General features: G+C 35.5%; 1 protein-coding gene across 5 annotated transcripts in view; it reads right to left on the reverse strand.

Moving 5' to 3' along the window:
- Positions 1-21184, reverse strand: part of VPS54 (VPS54 subunit of GARP complex) — a 101764-nt gene that overhangs the window by 71946 nt on the left and 8634 nt on the right. For 2 of the 5 annotated variants that reach the window (XM_006064792.4, XR_003102501.3), the window contains 2 exons: positions 3680-3835; positions 94-335 (listed from right to left, as the gene is read on the reverse strand). In XM_006064792.4, coding sequence (XP_006064854.2) covers positions 94-335; positions 3680-3815 — 378 coding nt within the window. In that variant the 5' untranslated portion in view covers positions 3816-3835. Of the gene's footprint in view, positions 1-93; positions 336-3679; positions 3836-12802; positions 12938-21184 lie in introns of those variants that run through there. The other 3 variants (XM_025262327.3, XM_006064793.4, XM_006064794.4) reach the window with 3 other exon arrangements.

The raw sequence follows: 21184 nt of genomic DNA on the forward strand, positions 1-21184 counted from the left end.
AAAACCACAATGAGATACTACCTCACAACTGGCAGAATAAATCAAACAAGAAATGTTTCACTTTTGACCTATTACTTAAAGATTAGATATTACCTGAGAGATTTCCTGTTGATATACTGTAAAATGTTCCTTGCTGATCTGTGGGAGGTAGAATGAAGGTATGACTTCAGTGTCCACAAAGTCCAATCCCCATGTTTTTGTGAAGAAGTCAGATTCTCTTTTTGCTAATCTAGGATCATTTAATGCTGCTGGGAGATTTACTTTGGAATGATATATAGTCCATCTATGTTGATCTGTAACTAGAGATGGGGCAACACATAAACTATTTGAATCACCTGCAAAAAGTAAACAAGAGAACTTTGTAAAGTAAGTTTGATGTTTGAAAATACATTCTAGAAAAAAAGATGTTTAGATTATACAAAGCAACTAAACTTTCCCTTCTATAACAATTGTCTTAACCTTCAGCTTTCAATATCAACTGCCAAAGGGGAAGAAAAATATGTACAAGATAAAGGATATACAAAATTTGAGGGTTATAATTGAACAGTGGGGTGAAGAAAGTCTTTCATTAATCTCTTTCCTTAATGTACAATTAAGGAAATTTATCTTTTTTCAAAAACTTTTTTTTCAACATCAAAACTCTTCTACCTTCTACTATATATCTTCTGTTCTTTATTACTCCCGATTTTTTCATGGGTAGGCATATTTTTCTATTGTTTTATGGCAGACCAGGTTCCAATATCCTTTTCTGCAGTTTATAATTAGATAACTGAAATGCTGCTGTAACATTAACCATAGAGGAAAGAAAAACATGCAGTTGGTTCTCATTACTCGGTTTGTTCTATAAAGTCACTAGAACACGTAATAAGCAAATAATGAACCTTTGCTCCCATGGGAAATACACAGTTCAGTTCAGTTCAGGCACTCAGTTGTGTCTGACTCCTTGTGACCCCATGGACTGCAGCACACCAGGCCTCCCTGTCCGTCACCAACTCCCATTCTACTCAAACTCATGTCCATTGAGTCAGTGATGCCTTCCAACCATCTCATCTTCTGTTGTCCCCTTCTCTCGCCTTCAATCTTTCCCAGCATTAGGGTCTGTTCAAATGAGTCAGCTCTTCGCATCAGGTGGCCAAAGTATTGGAGTTTCAGCTTCAATATCAGTCCTTCCAATGAATATTCAGGATTGGTCTCCTTTAGGATGGACTGGTTGGATCTCCTTGCAGTCCAAGGGACTCTCAAGAGTCTTCTCCAACACCACAGTTCAAAAGCATCAATTCTGCGGCGCTCAGCTTTCTTCACAGTCCAATTCTCACATCCATACATGACCACAGGAAAAACCATAGCCTTGACTAGATGGACCATTGTTGGCAAAGTAATGTCTCTGCTTTTTATATACTGTCTGGGTTGGTCATAACTTTCCTTCCAAGGAGTAAGCGTCTTTTAATTTCATGGCTGCAGTCACCATCTGCAGTGATTTTGGAGCCCCCCAAAATAAACTCAGCCACTGTTTCCACTGTTTCCCCATCTATTTGCCATGAACCATGAACTTCCAGATGTTCAAGCTGGTTTTAGAAAAGGCAGAGGAACCAGAAATCAAATAGCCAACATCCGCTGGATCATCGAAAAAGCAAGAGAGTTCCAGAAAAACATCTATTTCTGCTTTATTGACTATGCCAAAGCCTTTGACTGTGTGGATCACAATAAACTGTGGAAAATTCTGAAAGAGATGGGAATACCAGACCACCTGACTTGCCTCTTGGGAAACTTATATGCAAGTCAGGAAGCAACAGTTAGAACTGAACATGGAACAACAGACTGGTTCCAAACAGGAAAAGGAGTACGTCAAGGCTGTATATTGTCACCCTGCTTATTTAACTTATATGCAGAGTACATCATGAGAAACGCTGGGCTGGAAGAAGCACAAGCTGGAATCAAGATTGCCGGAAGAAAGATCAATAACCTCAGATATGCAGATGACACCACCCTTACGGCAGAAAGTGAAGAGGAACTAAAAAGCCTCTTGATGAAAGTGAAAGAGGAGAGTGAAAAAGTTGGCTTAAAGTTCAACATTCAGAAAATGAAGATCATGGCATCTGGTCCCATCACTTCATGGCAAATAGATGAGGAAACAGTGGAAACAGTATCAGACTTTATTTTTTCGGGCTCCAAAATCACTGCAGATGGTGATTGCAGCCATGAAATTAAAAGACGCTTACTCCTTGGAAGGAAAGGTATGACCAACCTAGACAGCATATTAAAAAGCAGAAATATTACTTTGCCAACAAAGGTCCATCTAGTCAAGGCTATGGTTTTTCCAGTGGTCATGTATGGATGTGAGAGTTGGACTGCGAAGAAAGCTGAGCACCGAAGAATTGATGCTTTTGAACTGTGGTGTTGGAGAAGACTCTTGTGAGTCCCTTGAACTGCAAGGAGATCCAAGCAGTTCATCCTAAAAGATACCAGTCGTGGGTGTTCATTGGAAGGACTGATACTGAGGCTGTAACTCCAATACTTTGGCCACCTCATGCAAAGAGTTGACTCATTGGAAAAGACTCTGATGCTGGGAGGGATTGGGGGCAGGAGGAGAAGGGGACAACAGAGGATGAGATGGCTCAATGACATCACCGACTCTATGGACATGGGTCTGAGTGAACTCCGGGAGTTGGTGATGGACAGGGAGGCCTGGCGTGCTGCAATTCATGGGGTCACAAAGAGTCGGACATGACTGAGCAACTGAACTGAACTGACTGAACTGAACTGATGGGACCAGATGCCATGATCTTTGTTTTCTAAATGTTGAGCTTTAAGCCAACTTTTTCACTCTCCTCTTTCGCTTTTATCAAGAGGCTCTTTAGTTCTTCTTCACTTCTCCATATGGGTTATGCATAATACTGGGTTATGCTCCTACAAATCTCTGGAACTTTCATCATCCAATCAACATATAATCTTATTTTGTGTGTGTTTCTGTTTAAAGACACTTTATTTAATAAATATTGTTCAGTCTTTAGCACTGTACTCATGGCTAATACCACTATAACTCATACCTGAATAAAGCTTACACAACATATTTCCCTCATGTAGCCCTCCTGTGCTTAGAAACACTAGAAAGCACTTCTAAGTGCTATGTTTGGAAACCATTTTGAACAGCAAAATCGTCAGCAAAAATACAAAGAAGTGTGGCACTAAACAGACCACAAAAGGGACATGTGTTTACAGCTTAAAAGCTGAAAGAAGGCAGAGTGCTGCTTTGTTCAATTTCAGGTGGGAACGTGTACATCAGGCAATTCAAAATTTTCACTCCTTTGTGCATGTCTGCAAATGACCACGAAAGTGACACAAATAGTGATTTGAGGGTTACAATTAAGTTTTAGGAATTAGGTAAATTTGCAAATGTAGACTCTGCAAATAATGAGGATTGACTGTACTATGTTTAACTGAAGAGCTTTCAATCTGTACCCTCATCTTCAATTTTTTTTTTCAATTTCTCTAAGTGACTTCTTTTATGGAAATGTATAAAAAGAACCATATTCCAATTTCCCAATCAATTTATTTCCAAATTATATGTCATCCTAGTTTTCACATTTACTCTTTTAAGTATATGGAATCTAACTATTCTAATCTAACTATCTAACTATCACAAATTCTCAATAAAATTCCTTAAAAAAAAAAGCATTACCTGTGGGTTCCTTGGGACACACATCTGGCAGTGACTGCACAGGTCGAATGTGTTTTGTCGGGTCTACCTCTTTTTTAAAGAAAACATCACTGCTGCTTCCTTGAGGCACTGGTGAAGAACTGTGGCTTGAAGCCATTGCATAAAATCACCACTCAACTGAAAATGAGCAAAAAACAATAATCAAGACACAATACAAATCATAATTCACCTAAAAGTATTATGCACTTCATAAATTTTCTTTCAAAAACATACTATTTAAAATCCATCAAGGTGTAAGCACATAATTTGAATACTATTAATTGTGGGAGTCATTCATTATATTTAGTTTGCTAAGAAAGTTATTGGTCCTTGTTTAAAAAGTATTCTCCTCAAAGTGCAATATCCTTAGCCTTTTATCCAAAGTGAAACTAGATACCAAAACTGTAACCAATATATATATTAAAATTGAAAACAGTCCATTCATTCAACAAGTATATAATTCAGCATTACAGCAAAATGGGTAAATGCATGGAATTTTGAAATCTGACTGAGCTCATATCCCAGCTTCATTTACCAGCAATATAACCTTGAGGACATTTATTTAACCTTTGTATGCTTTACTTCATCTGTAAAAATGGAGATGAAAAGCATTCATCTCATAAACATTTTGTAAGAATTAAAGGAACAGATGTATATAAAGCACTTAAAACAATGCCTACCTCAAAGTTAGTGTTTACAAATGTCAGTTATCATTATGATTACAATTACTATGTGACAGGCACTATATTAAATGTTTATAAAAGAAGTATCATTCTTCAAGGTACTCACAATTATATTAGGTAATCAAAATAATCAAATCCCTAAACAAAACACAAGTTAATCTATGTCTACACTTTTTAACAAGTACAGAAAGAATTTGTGGGCAAGACAACATAATAAAGGCTACAATGTCAGGTAAGACTTTACAAACGAAGTAATACATAACGTGGATAATGAAGAATATGTATTATTTTATTATCGGATAGTAGAAACTCTTACATTGCTGATCATATCAACCAAACACTAGGCATTCAATAAATATTTTTAATGAAGGAATAAATAAATGAACATAAACAGAAGCCTTTATTTGAAAAGGCACTTAAGAGATCACCTTGTCTAAGTTCCCCAGTGTTAGAGATAAGTATAGCAAGGCCCAGAAGGACTAGGTAGTTTACTAAGATACATGTGATTTAACAAGTTTTTTGCAAAGTCAATTTAGGAAATGTGGTGAATAGAAAAATAAGAGTAAGCTATAAGCAGCAGAGATATAAGGGTAAGACTGGTGACAAAAAAGTTATCCACTCTAACTCCTCTGTAGTTTGATAGTAAGTTTAAAATTACATATCCCAGACTTCCCAGGATACCTGTTTCAGTCCTGCTAACACAAAGGAAACACATTCAATTATACTAGTCACTGAGACTAGTAGAAACAAGCTGCTAAGAAAAGAACAGAGATAAGTAATTTCCTCAAAATTCCTGAGCAGAAAGCAAAAACAGCATGAACAAAAGTTGCGAGACATGATATAATCATAAGACTGTACGGAAACTGACTTGCTGTTTGCTGACAAAAATGCTACCAAAAGTACTGACAAATAAACCATATTTACACACACACACAAAGACAGTATGGCCAGACTACAGGAGCCATTAGAAGTTTAGGGGGAAAAGAATACGATGATGAAAATATCTGGGAAAATTAATCAGGGTCTTGATTTGAAAGGCACCACTGGCCCATTGCATTTATACCCTTTTACGAGGAGATCTAACCAGCCCATCCTAAAGAAGATCAGTCCTGGGTGTTCATTGGAAGGACTGATGCTGAAGCTGAAACTCCAATACTTTGGCTACCTGATGTGAAGAGCTGACTCATTGGAAAAGACCCTAATGCTGGGAAAGATTGAAGGCAGAAGGAAAAGGGGATGACAGAGGATGAGACTGTTGGATGGCATCACCGAGGCAATGGACATGAGTTTGAGTAGGTTCCGGGAATTGGTGATGGACAGGGAAGCCTGGTGTGCTGCAGTCCATGGGGTCGCAAAGAGTCAGACACAACTGAGTGACTGAACTGAACTGAACATTAAGTATACAGTTACTTCTGTATAAAAGCATTTGTATGTTTAAAGAAATAGAAATATCCAAAAGATAAGAAACAGTGATAACACAGAACCCTGTACATTAAGTGTTTGGTAAAGACAACTGTAAATGTAACATTAAGTCTGTTTAACATTTTTGTTACTTTCAACAAATAAAATGGCTAAAATAAACATGTTCTGACACTTAAAGATGTAGGCTACAAATATATGGAAAATGTATTTATGTCAAACACCCATTGCTTGATGTCAGATAAATTAAACATTGATTCCTCCATTGTTTTTACAGTGAAAATAAAGTCTAATTGCCATCTTAGGAATCTAGAAATACTTGGGAAGATGAGGACTTATAAAAAAAAATTTCTAGACTCCTATAAGTTACTTCTCACTCTTGGGTGCAGAAATAAAGATATCTTATTTACTCCTTAAAGTTTTTGAATTGGTTAACATATACAAGTTTCTGGGGTTTTTTCCCCTACATCCTTCCTAATTCCTATGAAAAGAGGGACAATCTCTAGCTATAAGGAGATTATGTAAAATTAGAGTACTACCTACATGAGTGAGCCCCAATTTCTAACCATCTCTCAAATCCTCTTATCACCCTGCTTTTATTAAGACACAGTAAGAACCAAACTTTGTATTCATAACCACATAACAAGTATGATACAGACATTTAATAAGTGTAATCACTGGTAATAAAACACACTGGATTTATTCAAAAAGCATGGATGTATAAACAAATACAGTAAACCTACATGGCTTCTAAACCACACAATTTCAGGAGAATAATCTTTCGAATGGAGAAGGCAATGGCACCCCACTCCAGTACTCATGCCTGGAAAGTCCCATGGACAGAGGAGCCTGGTGGGCTGCCATCTATGGGGTTGCACAGAGTCGGACATGACTGAAGCAGCAGCAATCTTTCAAAGAAATAATCTTTCACTGAAAGGTTAAAGAGCAGAAATGATGAGGCATCATAATAAGAAAGTTTTAGCGGAGAAGGCAATGGCACCCCACTCCAGTACTCCTGCCTGGAAAATCCCATGGACGGAGGAGTCTGGTAGGCTTCAGTCCATGGGGTTGCTGAGGGTCGGACACGACTGAGCGACTTCACTTTCACTTTTCACTTTCATGCATTGGAGAAGGAAATGGCAACCCACTCCAGTGTTCTTGCCTGGAGAATCCCAGGGACGGGGGAGCCTGGTGGGCTGCCGTCTATGGGGTCACACAGAGTCAGACACGACTGAAGTGACTTAGCAGCAGCAGTGTAAGCAAAGAATAGTCTATTCAGGGAAAAAAAAAAAAAAAAAAAAAACACAGAATACAGGAAAAAGGAAAGCTCTCAGCACTAATCGCAGGCAACTCCTGATTTCTACTAATAACACTTGCACTTGTAACTGCCACCTAGATGCAAACTGGGCACTTAACCAGTGGTCACCAACAATGAGAATCTATAAATAGATCTACCCTTCTTCACATGGTAATCTTCTCATAACTACATCAATACTATATACAAATATCTTCTATTGAAGCCTTCTTTGATTTCTTACACTTAGTCACTGTTTATGCATTTCTATTTTGCACCAATCATACTGAAATTTTGGTTTTCATACAGATCTTTCCTATTAGACTGTGAACTTCTTGACGTTTCCATTTCCCTGTGTATTCTACACACCTAATACAGTTCCTGTCACATAGGCAGTATATAATATTCTACAGAAGAATGAAATGGATGTTATGCGGGACAGATCAGAAGAGAGAAACATGAGACAATTACCAATAATCCTTGAGTGAACAGATAAAAGCATAGGTCTGGGCTGATAAAGGAATAAACAGACTCATTCATTTCAAAAGCAAGAAACTGGAAGGATGAATAAGTCAGAAACATTTGATTTTCTTTCCTGTAGTTCAAAACATCTTTTTATGCTAAAAGTTTAGTTAAGATGTTCTATTAAAAAGGGCTAGACAGTGTCACTCCAGAAGCAATGAGCACACCAACTGCTCAGACCCTGGTTTCTAAATACCATTCCCTATAAAGAAACAATGATTCTTTAAAGAAATAGTTGACTCCAAACCTGGAGCATAGAAAGAACAAGTCGATCATGAGAACTCTTGTGTCAGAAAGCAAGGAAATCCTCTAAGACCAGTAGGATTTATCAAAAGGACCAAGGACCAAGTTAAAGGGGCTCCCACTGGTCACATTTATGACAAGTTGAGCACTCTAAACAACCAACCCTAACTGAGTGTAACATACTGAACAAACAAAAAATGAATCTATCATGATACTTGGAGGAAAAGGAATGAGGAAGAGGGGTGGAGTGGGGTAGGTAAAGGAAATCTCTTCTTTACAGAGGAATGCCAGTAAGTGTGAAGAAATGACTGAAACAGAAAATCAACATTTGTAAACCCCAATGTAAAAATCATCAATTTATGCTAAAGCTATTAGGTGAAAGGCTGCTCAAAAACAGAAAATTCACCTAATACCTAAGAATTAATATCACCTTACAGATTATCTCGCAATGCAAAGGGGAAAATGTATCTCTAAAATGGAAAAATCTGGCTGTCACCACCTTAATTAACCAAGTCATCAAACTTGGCATCATTCATAACAGTAAGACAACTTGATATTATGTGATTAATGAAATGACAATATGAGATAAATATCATTACCTATGAAGCACTTTCACCAAAAATGTTTAACCCAATCTAATCAACCCTCTAGACTGAGGGTCAAGCCTCTTTGTTCTGTGGATTCCTTCAGCACTCTGGTGAAGTCTACAGAACCCTAGCAGAATAATATTTACAATGCATAAAATATATAAGGTTACAAAATTACACTTAAATATAGCTATCAAATTATCTTTTAAAATTATAATACAGTAATAATTTGGGGTTTTTTCCTGGCTTTTTTTTTTTTTTTTTTTACTGGGTTTTTGGATGTGGGATATCTTTTTTAAATAGGATCCAGCATCTTCTTGTTGGTTTTTCAATAGCTAGTTGCGATTTCGGTGCTCTCACAGGAGGAAATGAGTGTATGTCCTTCTATTCCACCCTCCTGAACTGCCTCTATTTTTGCTTTTTGATTATGCAAATCTATCTAATTCCTTTAGGACTGACTGGGGAAATCAATTGTGACTATTCACTGGAAGAACTATTGCTGAAGATGAAGCGCCAATACTTTGCCACTTGATCTGAAGAGCTGACTCAATGGAAAAGACCCTGAGGCTGGGAAAGATTAAGGGCAGGAGAAGAGGGCAGCAGTAGATGAAATGGTTAAACAGCATTATCAATTTAACAGATATGAATTTGAGCAAATTCCAGAAGATAGTGGAAGACAGAGGAGCCTGATGTGCTACAGTCTATGGAGTCAGACATGACCTAGTGACTGAACTATAACAACATCTAATTCTTAAGCAATAAATGAGCATAAATATTTTGAGATATTTGCAACAATTTAATATGATCTGAAAACACGTGAAATTTCACTTGGTAACAAAGTTATAGGTAGCATTAATATCCGTGTGAGGGGTTTCTTACATTTACAATTAAAGGAAATCCTAAATTCAGTTAAAGCAGGGTTTCTCAACCATGGCACCATTAACACTGACATTTTGACCTACATCATTCTTTGATGTTGGGGGTTCTCCCCCTGCACATTGTAGGATCTTTAGATGCATCCCTGGCCTCTATCCATTTGATTCCAATAGCAGCCTTCCACTCAGCTGCGACAACTAAAATGTCAAAACATTCCTATGTGGGGAAAGAGAGGTGAGAGGACAAATCACCCCAGTTGAGAACCACTGAATTAAAATAAAGTTGTAATTTTTTCCCCATCCAAAATTCAGACTCCCTGAATTCTATTCACAGACCCTAAAGAATATGTGAACTGCAGGTTAAGTATTTTTTGCTCTAGACCTACCTTCCAGTCTAAGAAAATAGATGGAAATAGGATGTTGGGATTTAAAACAAACATGGGGAAACAAACTGAGAATATGAGATAATCTACGAGAAAACTGGCCTGGACACTTAATCAATGTCATTTTTGAAAGGTGGGTAAGTATTCTATATTAAAATAAATAAAGACAACTAAAGGCAATTGTGAGCCTTGACTGGATGCTGGCTCAAAAAAATTTTGCTCTAATACACTATTGGAACAACTGGAGAATTTTGAATGTGGACTGGATGTTGTATGAGATTTTAGAATTAATTTTCTTAGGTGGATTAATGATATTGAGATTATGGGAAAATTGTCCTATATTCAGGACATGAACACTACAGTATTCAGGAGTGAAATATGTCACCTACAACTTATTTTCAAATGATTGAGTAAAAAATACACACAGATAAAATGGCAAAATGTTAAAAATGGTTTATCTAAGTCAAATACATATGATTATAACATGTTCTATTCTTTCACTTCTCTGTGTGTTTTTTAGTTTTCACAATAAAAAGTTGGGGGAAAGAAACTTCATATTTTTCAAACATTAAATAAATAATGTGAAATATAAGTATCAGAGAGAAGGAAAAACATTAAATTTGTAATTGCTAATCTGCCCTGAAGATGGCATTATTGTACAACTTCAAATATGGAAGAAAAATCAATAAATTTCAATCAGGTTTTAATGTTGTAGAAGAGTAATACCATATATAGAACCTGGAATTCCTTAAAAGCTGAATGAGAAGGAAGCTGAGACAGGGAAACATTTACTAGATGCACTACCCAGGTACTATGTAAAAATCTCTCTTGCTTCTATATTAAAGTAATAGCTGCTTATAGAGAACATTGATATTATAAAATCACTCACAGCCAACTCTGAACTATCTATGGAACTGCCTATTACAGGTAAAGTAATAGCCAGACTTTTTTTTCCCCTCTACCATTTCAATGTATACAAAACATTTCACCAGAGTGGTTAACACAGATATACTAACTAATCATTTTACTTCCCTTCTATTTTTCAAAAGTGATTACTCTACTTTATAATATACCCTACTTTATAAAATCTAAATGTGCTTGCCCTCTATTGACCTTCTATCGTACTGTGGTCCTCTAATTGTCTCTCAGCTTCCAGTTTAAACCATTCTGCACATTGCTTCAGGATTAACCTTCTAGAATGTTTTCATTCTGTCATACTTCAGATCAAAAACCTTTAAAATTATTTATTATTTTCCAAACAAATGCCAAGCTCTACAAGTTGGTACTCAAGGAATTCCACAATCTGATGCTTACCTTCCTTTCTACCCTTATTTCCTATTACCCATGGATAATCTCTGTTCTAGATAGGGTGGTCTAAATGTCGCTTTAATCCATCAGGCTATCAAGGCTTCCTCGTCTTTGTTAAGACTGCGCCTTCCTGGACTATTCATACCATCTTTCTACCTATTCATTGCCTCTTCTACCTTCAAAGTTCATTTCAAATTTCATTTCTAGATTATATATATTAAGAAAAAATATAAAAAAAGAAAAAATACACACATTCTAAAATATGAACAAAAATAATCTCAACATTATTTTTAAAAGTGAAAAAGTTGAAACAACCAAACTCCTAAATAAGAAGAAACTGGTTATTTAATAAGCTACAGTACAACCAATGGATTACACTATCATTAAAAATAGGATTGCAAACTTTACATCCACTGGGATGGTTACTATCCAAGAAAAACAAAACCAACCAATCAAACAACAACAACAAGTGTTGGCAAGGATGTGGAGGTACTAGAAGCCTTATGTACTGTTGGTAGGAAGAAAAATGGTGCAGCCATTTCAGAAAACAGCAAGGCATTTCCTTCAACAGTAAAAATAGAACTACCATATGATACAGCAATTCCAATTCTATGTATATCCCCAGAAGAACAGAAAGCAGCATCTTGAGGAGTTATTTGTATACTCATGTAACAGCAACATTATTCATAATAGCCAAGAGGTGGAAGTAACCCAAGTGTTCACTGATAGATGAATGGATAAGCAAATGTGGTATATATACATAATAGAGTATTATTCAGTTCAGTTGCTCAGTTGTGTCTGACTCTTTGCGACCCCATGGACTGCAGCACGCCAGGCCTCCCTGTCCATCACCAACACCCAGATTTCACTCAAACTCATGTTCATCAAGTCAGTTTATCAAGTATTATTATACTATAATTATATTATATTATACTATTTATATTATAATTATATATATAATTATATAAGCATATATACTTATATATATAAGTATATAAACACTAGTATATACTATATATAGTATATTATATATACTATTATTATACTTTATTATAATTATATTATATTATACTATATTATTACTATTCAGCCTTAAAAAAGAAAGAAATTCTGACGTTTGCTATAGCATGGATGAACCTTGACAACACTATGCGAAGTGAAATAAGCCAATCACAAAAAGATAAACGCTGTATGATTCCACTTACACAAAGTATATAAACAGTGAAATTCACTGAGACAGAAAGAATGTGGTTGTCAAGGGCCAGGGGTGGGAAAATAAGGAGTTGTTTAATATGTTATAATGTTTTAGTTATGCAAGATGAAAAAGTTCTGGAGATTGGCTCCACAACAACGTGAAATATACTTAACACTACTGAACTGCACACCTAAAAATTATTAAGATGGTAAATGTTATGTTACATATATTTTTACAATTTAAAAAAATGTCTAATAGAATTGCAAAATACTGAATGACATAAAAATGTTTAACATATATTGTTAAGTGGAAATAGGTCTTAAAGTAGTATGTCAGTATGATCCCAATTTTCTAATTTAAAATAAGCATATGTATTTCCAAAAAAAATGCACAGACATATACCACAATTTTAACAATGGTTACCTCCAAAGACAAAGTTACAAGACATTTTTATTCATTTGTGCTTTTTTGGAATTTTCCAAATGTTTTCCTATGAAAACTTATTACTCTATACATATTAGTCAGGGTCTCCAGAGAAACAGACTCAGTAGCATATTTACAAGATAGTTAGTTATTCAAGGAATTGGTTCACCAACCTGATATGGAGGCCAAGAGAAGTCCCACCATCTGATTTCTGCAAACTAGAGAACCACGAAAGCCAAAGGTATAATTCAGTCTGAGGTCGAAGGCCTGAAATCCAGGAGGCCACTGGCATTAAGACCCGAGTCCAAAGGCTGTGAACCAAGAGCTCAGACGTGTGAGGGCCAGAGAAGATAAATGCCCCAGCTCAAGAGGAGAGAACAAATCACCCTCCTTTTCCTTTCTGTTTTATTCAGGCCTTCAAAGGATTAAATGATGATGATGCCTGCCCACACTGGCAAAGGCAGATATCTTTACTCAGTCCACTGAATCAAGTGCTAATTTCTTCCAAAACACCCTCAAAGACACACTTAGAAATAATGTTTTACCATCAATATGGGTATCCTTTAGCTCAGTCAAATTGACAGATAAAATTAACTATGATGCTTCATTAATCAGGAACAATGCTATTATTAAGCAGCAAAAGTTCAGGTTCAGCCTTATACCTACCTCCACTATAAATCTTTTCTAATGGCTATTAACCCTCAGAGGGCTTCCCTGGTGATTCAGTAGTAAAGAATCTGTCTGCCAGTGCAAGAGAAGCAAGTTCAATCCCTTGGTCGGGAAGATACCTTGGAGAAGGAAATGGCAACTCACTCCAGTATTCTTGCCTGGAAAACCTCATGGACAGAGAAACCAGGTGGGCTATACAGTCCATGAGGTCACAAAAAAAGTTGGACATGACTTAGTAACTAAACAACAATAACCCTGAGAAAACTAGCCTTCCTTTGATCTAGGATACTTATGATCTATATCAGCAATTTACAAACTTTTTTGATCCTATAGCCCATCAGTTTAAAAAACTTTTTAAAAATCATCATTTATAAATTATATAGGGTACAACATGCATTATATTAATGCATGCAATATAAAATTATGCTAAATGGAATTTTTTTAAAAAAGGAAAAACATTTAAAATAATCTATTAATTGCTGGCAAAAAAGTACTTTTTTACTCTATTTTTAATAGATAGTACTGTGATTTCTATTGGTCATGCATGGATGTGAGAGTTGGATGGAATGTGATGGATGTGATGTGATGTGATGGATGTGAAGAAAGCTGAGCACCAAAGAATTGATGCTTTTGAACTGTGGTGTTGGAGAAGACTCTTGAGAGTCCCTTGGACTGCAAGGAGATCCAACCAGTCCATCCTAAAGGAGATCAGTCCTGGGTGTTCATTGGAAGGACTGATGCTGAAGCTGAAACTCCAATATTTTGGCCACCTCATGTGAAGAGTTGACTCATTGGAAAAGACTCTGATGCTGAGAGGAATTGGGGGCAGGAGGAGAAGGGGATGACAGAAGATGAGATGGCTGGATGGCATCACCGACTCGATGCACATGAGTTTGAGTGAACTCTGGGAATTGGTGATGGACAGGGAGGCCTGGCAGGCTGCGATTCACGGGGTCGCAAAGAGTCGGACACGACTGAGAGACTGAACTGAACTGAACTGAATGTGATTGATTTCATTATGATTCATTATTATTAAAAATCTTGATTTAAACTTCATGAAATGGTAATTCAAAGGTTTGGCTCTGAGTTCAATTTATTTTTATACCTGGTTTAAATGCTTGTTATTGGGGTAGGGGGAAGTATCTCACATATGAATGTAGACCCAAATGGAAGAAATCACTGATCACACTGCCTAAACTCTCTATTTTGAGATTTTTAAAACAAGGAAGAAAACTCCACCCTGGGCTTTTAAAGAGATCATCATTTAACAAAATAGTACAATGATGAAATATTTCCAAACATCCATTTTTTAAAACAGATTTACAACAGCTTGAGTGTTTCTAAAAAATCAACTACTCTATTTTTTCACTATACTTTACATATAAAATTTTATATATAAAACTTTTTTATTTAAAAACAAACAAAAATATCCTGTGGGGACAGATTTAATATGTCTGTCTGTCTGTGTCTGTGTATTTCATTCTGTCTGGTTACATATTATTGTCAAGTCACATGCCATTTCTGAAAAAAAATTAGCAAGTTTGAAATGCTTTTTCTTCTTGGTTAATAAAAACATACATAACATATTCTTGAGTTTAACACATTCTTGACAGCTCTTTTGTACCTTTAATATATGGCTATGGAAAAGCTTGTATTAAGAGTAGGAAAATCCAACTCTGTGCTTTGTTATTTACTGTGGTTCCATTATTAGTATTTATCCAAGATGTGACTTCTCTATAGGAGTTATTGAACATTTTGTAAGAGTTGGTTTATTTAAAACTAGATAACATAATTTGTAAACCTAATTAACTACTCATAAAAGGCTATTACATCACAAGAATAAACTAAGTGAAGGATACTACTGTTAATCCCTTGAGCTTACTCACTTATCTATATAATGTGACTATCTGATAAATAAACATGTGGACTGATTGAAGATGTTGGTATCAAACTTCATAACAAATATTAGTAAAAGTCCACTTCTTTTTTCTTTAGATAAAAAATGAATATTCCTTAAGCTGCGTGCAATTTGACAACGGAGTTTAGACTTAATCCACAAGACTGTGGTGAGCCATTATAGACTTAAGACACTGGTGTTGAATTGATGATACATCATTCCAGAAGAGTATTAGTAAGGAGGGCCAAGTACAGTATCTAAGGGGATTCCAGCAACATTTCTGAAGAAAGAAAGATATAAAGAAAAGCTTGTGATAAAGAAGAGAAGGAATATCAAAGAAGGTAGAAGGAAAAAGGGAAGAAAAATCAGCTCAGAATTCACAAATAAAATATTAATACTAAGGGAAAAAACCTCCTTTACATTTGGCAATTAGGAAGTAACCACATCACATTGGGAAGCAATGTCAAGTCCAATAGCGGGGGTGGAAGCAGAATGCAGAGGTTGGAGTGAAATAGGTGAGGAAATTAACACACAATGGTTATTGTTTCAAGAGACTCGATTATAAGATTACAAAACAATACATAGTACAATCTCATTTTGATATAAAAACGTATATATAATGTATGAAAAGGTATATGACAAAATGTTAATGATGGTAAATAGCAGGTTTTTCCTGATCATAGTATTTAAGTACTTCCTCCTCTTACCTTATCCCCCATCCAACACACATATCCTGGTTACTCTCTACTATAGCCTTATGGTTTGTGATCTTTATAGTACTTTCTCAAATTACAACTGATTATTTACCTGCTTATTTCCTGTCTTTCTCACTACATCATAAAATTATACTTGTTTCATTCATCTTTCTATACCACACCTATCATAGATGAATGTTCAATGAATGAATGAACAAATGAATGACTATCATGGAAAAAGAGGTAAGCACAAACAAGCCAATAATAATGTTTCTTATAAGTTCATGTTCAAAACAATCTAAAAATCTAAGGCAAAAATATGTTACCTTGTTTGTATAACATTACCTGACATCCTAAAATTTGATTCTAGATTTTTATCTTTCCTGTAACACAGTATAATATATTGGTTAAGAAAACTGACCATAAAGTGAGTTAGACCTCTGTCATTTATTAGTAGTGTGAACTTTGACAACTTTCTTAGGATGCTCTCAGTTTCCTTATTTGTAAAATGTGACAGCAACAGTGTCTTCCTCATAGCAATGTTTTAACATTTAAATGAAATATAATTTACATAATCTATGTAAATCTTGGCACATAGTAGACATTCAACAAATAATTGCACTACTACTATTTATCATCATAAATATCTTAAGCCTTAACATTTGGACTGTGCTGTGCTAAGTCGCTTCAGTCGTGTCCAACTCTGTGCAACCCCATAGACGGCAGCCCACCAGGCTCCCCCATCCCTGGGATTCTCTAGGCAAGAACACTGGAGTGGGTTGCCAGTTCCTTCTCCAATGCATCAAAGTGAAAAGTGAAAGTGAAGTCGCTCAGTCATGTCCGACTCTTCATGACCCCATGGACTGCAGCCTTCCAGGCTCCTCCGTCCATGGGATTTGCCAGGCAAGAGTACTGGGGTGGGGTGCCATCGCCTTCTCCAGTGCCATACAAAGTTTTAAAATTAAAGTTTAGGATTCCAAACCTCCTCTATTGCTTCAGTGCCTCTAGTTTGAGGTGGAGGAAGCAAACCAATATGGGCAGATAGAATTTACTATCAGAAAAGTGGTCAAAGCAACGGTGGTCCTCAAAGCCATGCCAGTCAAAGGAAAGAAAAAAAAGAGTAGTGGAAAATAATGATGAAACTTTAGCAATTTTTGATAAAATAAAAGCAAAACTGTTTGTTAGAAAGAAGAGGGATGATGAGGCACAGAAGCTAGAAAAACTATTTTTGGAAGACATTTAATAATGGTCAAAATTCAATCCACTGAAGTGGAGTGGATGAGATAGTTGGACTAGAGTTTAAAAGATCATCTGTCTCATCTGTTTATCAATATATGAATCCTTTCTACTCGGGTTCTCTCTGTCTCCATTTGAAAACCGTCAGTAATGGAGAAGTGACTGCTTCAAAAGCAGATTATTACTACAAAGCAACTATAATTGTTTTAGGAAAAAAATATCTCTTGTAGTAAACAGAATCCCGCTTCCCTGAATTTTGCATCACCATTCCTAGTTCAATCACATTACAGGAATAATAAATAATTCTAGTCACAGGAAAGTAACATTACAAAGGAAGAAAGTGCCGAAAAAGAGGGCTAATGAGAGCTCAGAGCAAGGAGTGGGGCAAATACACGTAAGAGGTAAGGAAGAAAGCAGTCAGAAAAATCATCCTACAGAAGCCAAGGGAGAAGGGTCCAGAAGGAAAGTATGAACAGTAGTGTTAACATGCTGCAGAGAGAGAGGTCAAGGAGGTTTTTAACTTCAGAAAGGATGCTGGATTAGAACAGTTTTAGGACAAAGTTTGGGGCAGAAGCCATACCACAAGAGGTTAAGTAAATGATGAAGTAACAAAGGCAACAATATCAACATGTTTTTGGTGATGAAAGAAAAGCAATTAAGAGTTGAGCAAGAATTTTTTGGCAAAACTAATACAATTTTGTAAAGTTTAAAAATAAAATAAAATTAAAAAAAAAAGAAAATACAAAAATAAATAAATAAATAAATAAATTACATTAAACTGAAAAAAAAAAAGAATTTTTTAGGCCATGGGAGACAAGCACATCTATAGGCAAACAGCAAGAAATCAACTGGAGGTGAGATTAAAAGAAATAAGAAAAAGTGGTGGAAAAAGGAGATGAGAGAGAAGGAAGAATTAGATTCTTAGGGGGATGGGATGGAATGGATGGAGAGGAGGAAGCAGAAAAGATACTGAATAGTTATACCCAGAGACTATGAGTTACCTTGGGCTATGCCCTACTTTGAGAAAAACAGGACTTTGTAAGGCAACAGTAAAAAAATGAGCAAGCTGATCCAGAAGAGTTGCCTTCTACACTACTCTTCTGCCTAATGCCCTTACTGATGATGTGCAGGGAGATCAGCTGGGACTTGGGTGAATCTGGACTGCCTCACTCCCACCACTAGTTCTGAAAATTATCTGAAGTCCTAAGGTCAAAAGGGCAATGAAAATGTTATCCATGAAATAAGGAAGGATGGCAGGGGAGAGGGAAGCAACAGAAAAACAATAATAATAACAAGAATAATTACTAAACACTATATGGTCCATAATTGCTTACTTTCATTTATATGATTTTGCCAGTCCTGCTAACAACCTTGCAAGAAAAACACTTCTGAATGAATTCATAAATGAATGAATCAGTGATCCCCATTCTGTGATAGAGAAACAGGTTCAAGAGTAACTTGGCTTCACACCATTTAGCTAGTTAGTTGTGAAGATGTGATTTGCACTCAGATCTTCTGATTCTAAATTCTATATCTCTGTCCCCAAAGCACCAATTATTAAGTTCCATCTTATATTAAAAATAAATGGCAACAATAATTAATATCTTTGATAATTTTTTAATGACTATTTTTAGGGCAGTTTTAGCTTCAAATAATTTTATAAGACTGAAATGGGTAGAAAATTATTACTTAAGGAAAAAGACACTATACATTTTCATTAGTATAATTTACCATTTTTCTAAGCAAAAGGGTAATTTCTGAGCTGCAATGAGGGATAAATATGTTACAATGGGTCACCAACATGAGAAGACAAGTACTTATTTATATGACAGCATTAATTGGTTAGTATTTTTTGAAAGCTCAAATCTTTATGTTTAATAGTTAGCTTCATTATTGAGATCACTGTAAGCAATAATATATATGATATATAATATTTTATAACTTAGCTACTTTAAAAATTATGATTAAACTAGACTCTGTCAGATGATAAATCTTACACAGTGGAGAAGTATATTATTTTCATTTTAGCTGAAGGAAAGAAGTTTAACTATACCATTAGCCAGAAATTAGCTCTTAAAATTCCAAAAGTGTTGTGCCAAGTGTTTCTTAGAATATCACATATTTGAGATATTTTAAATTTACTATGATTAAAAAATAATCTCTAATAATTTTTATCAAATCTATCTTTGGTTGGACATTAGAGTGTTTTTTTTTTCCCTGCACATATCAGTATTTCTAAATTGAGGGAAATCAAGTTGAAACTAAAGAAACACAGAAAATAAGAACAGAGTTGTGCTAATCTAATTTGCTTTTTCCTTACACTCCCATTTGACATTTATGAGACCCTGTGCCTTGCAGGAAATTCTAAATATATGTGTTTCCTTAAGTTCCTTATTTACTTTTGATTTAGTGACAAAAAGGAACAATAAAAGAGAATCTTGTCTGGAAGGATAAGAAATATAAATATTTACAATATTAAATTTACATATTCTTAAATGGTTATAAAATAAGTAATATTTAATGTGTGACATTCTTATTAGGAATAAAATCACAAATATCCTCAAAATATAATATAAATACATTTTAAAAATCTAGATGTTATTAAAAATAAAAACACTGTCTTTTTCCCCCAGCATCTATCATACAATATGCTAAAAAAACATACTATAGCAGCCACTGAAATTAAGGTTCATAAGCCTGGAACTGAATGATATAACTGTACTGTGAAAAATCTGTCTTAATATATAAAAAGTTGAATGTAAACAAAATATAACTTGGATGCTTTATTTTACTCCTTTAGGGCATTGATATTACTGTATTACTAGTGAAATTCTGTCGCAGTGAATCAGATAAGAACATAGTATTCTATTCTTGGTGTCTTGGCCAAAGAGTAACAAATCCTAAAATCACTCATTCAAAGTTACTGGAGAATACAAATGTCTAAAATATGTAAATCGGTAGACACTTATTAACATGTCTACAAAAATATTAAAATTAAAATAAAATCTATATAATCTACCCTACCTTGAAAGTAGTTGCTAAAAGGAAATTACATAATAATGTATTCTCAAGACGGAGAAGGCAATGGCACCCCACTCCAGTACTCTTGCCTGGAAAATCCCATGGACGGAGGAACCTGGTAGGCTGCAGTCCATGGGGTCGCCGAGAGTCGGACAGGACTGAGCGGCTTCACTTTCACTTTTTCACTTTCATGCATTGGAGAAGGAAATGGCAACCCACTCCAGTGTTCTTGCCTGGAGAATCCCAGGAGCAGGAGAGCCTGGTGGGCTGACGTCTATGGGGTCGCACAGAGTCGGACACAACTGAAGCGACTTAGCAGCAGCAGCAGCAGCAGTATTCTCAAGAAGGACAAAAATGACACTAGGATTTATCCACTGTTTAGGTTATCCTGCCTTGCTTTTTTCTAGAGTAAAAATAATCTAGTGTTAAGTCGATCTTTATTAATAAACTATATATTTTACCTAGGTCCTTGAAGGGAATGGTCTTCAAATAATCTAAAGAAGTATGTACTCTATAAAAAATAATAAAGATGATGCTGCTAAAAATTTTTTTAGAGAGAAAAATAAAGCAAAATAGCTAGAAACTCATCTGCAGTGAGTCAGTAAGTGATTCAAGAATGAAAATATTTAAATGTTAGTTTGAGGTATAAAGTAAGTAACTGTAACTATGAAGTTCATTAGTACTATAATCCCAAACCAACAATGAAACAGCATTTTAATGAATTACTGCTTGGTATTACCTCTACACCTCTCCCCAGTGTTTGGGTCTCTTAGCCCAGTTCTGCCTTACAAGCTTCTCTACTTAGCTTGGATCTCATGGTCAATAACTTCAACAGTCTCCCTTGCATGTTTAATTTTCTCCTTGCTCATCCATCTTCAATACAATCTGTCTTTGCTTTTGTTTCTGGCTGCAGAATACAGCCAGAGAAAATTTATGTAAAACATGCAGATTATACATTTATGAGTTCCGATCTCAAATGAGGTTCTGCTCAGCAGTCCTTTCACTTATTTATCCTCAAGAACTTCGCTTTCCCAGTC

The sequence above is a fragment of the Bubalus bubalis genome, chromosome 12, assembly GCF_019923935.1.
Source record: "Bubalus bubalis isolate 160015118507 breed Murrah chromosome 12, NDDB_SH_1, whole genome shotgun sequence".
Classification (NCBI taxonomy): Eukaryota; Metazoa; Chordata; class Mammalia; order Artiodactyla; family Bovidae; genus Bubalus; species Bubalus bubalis.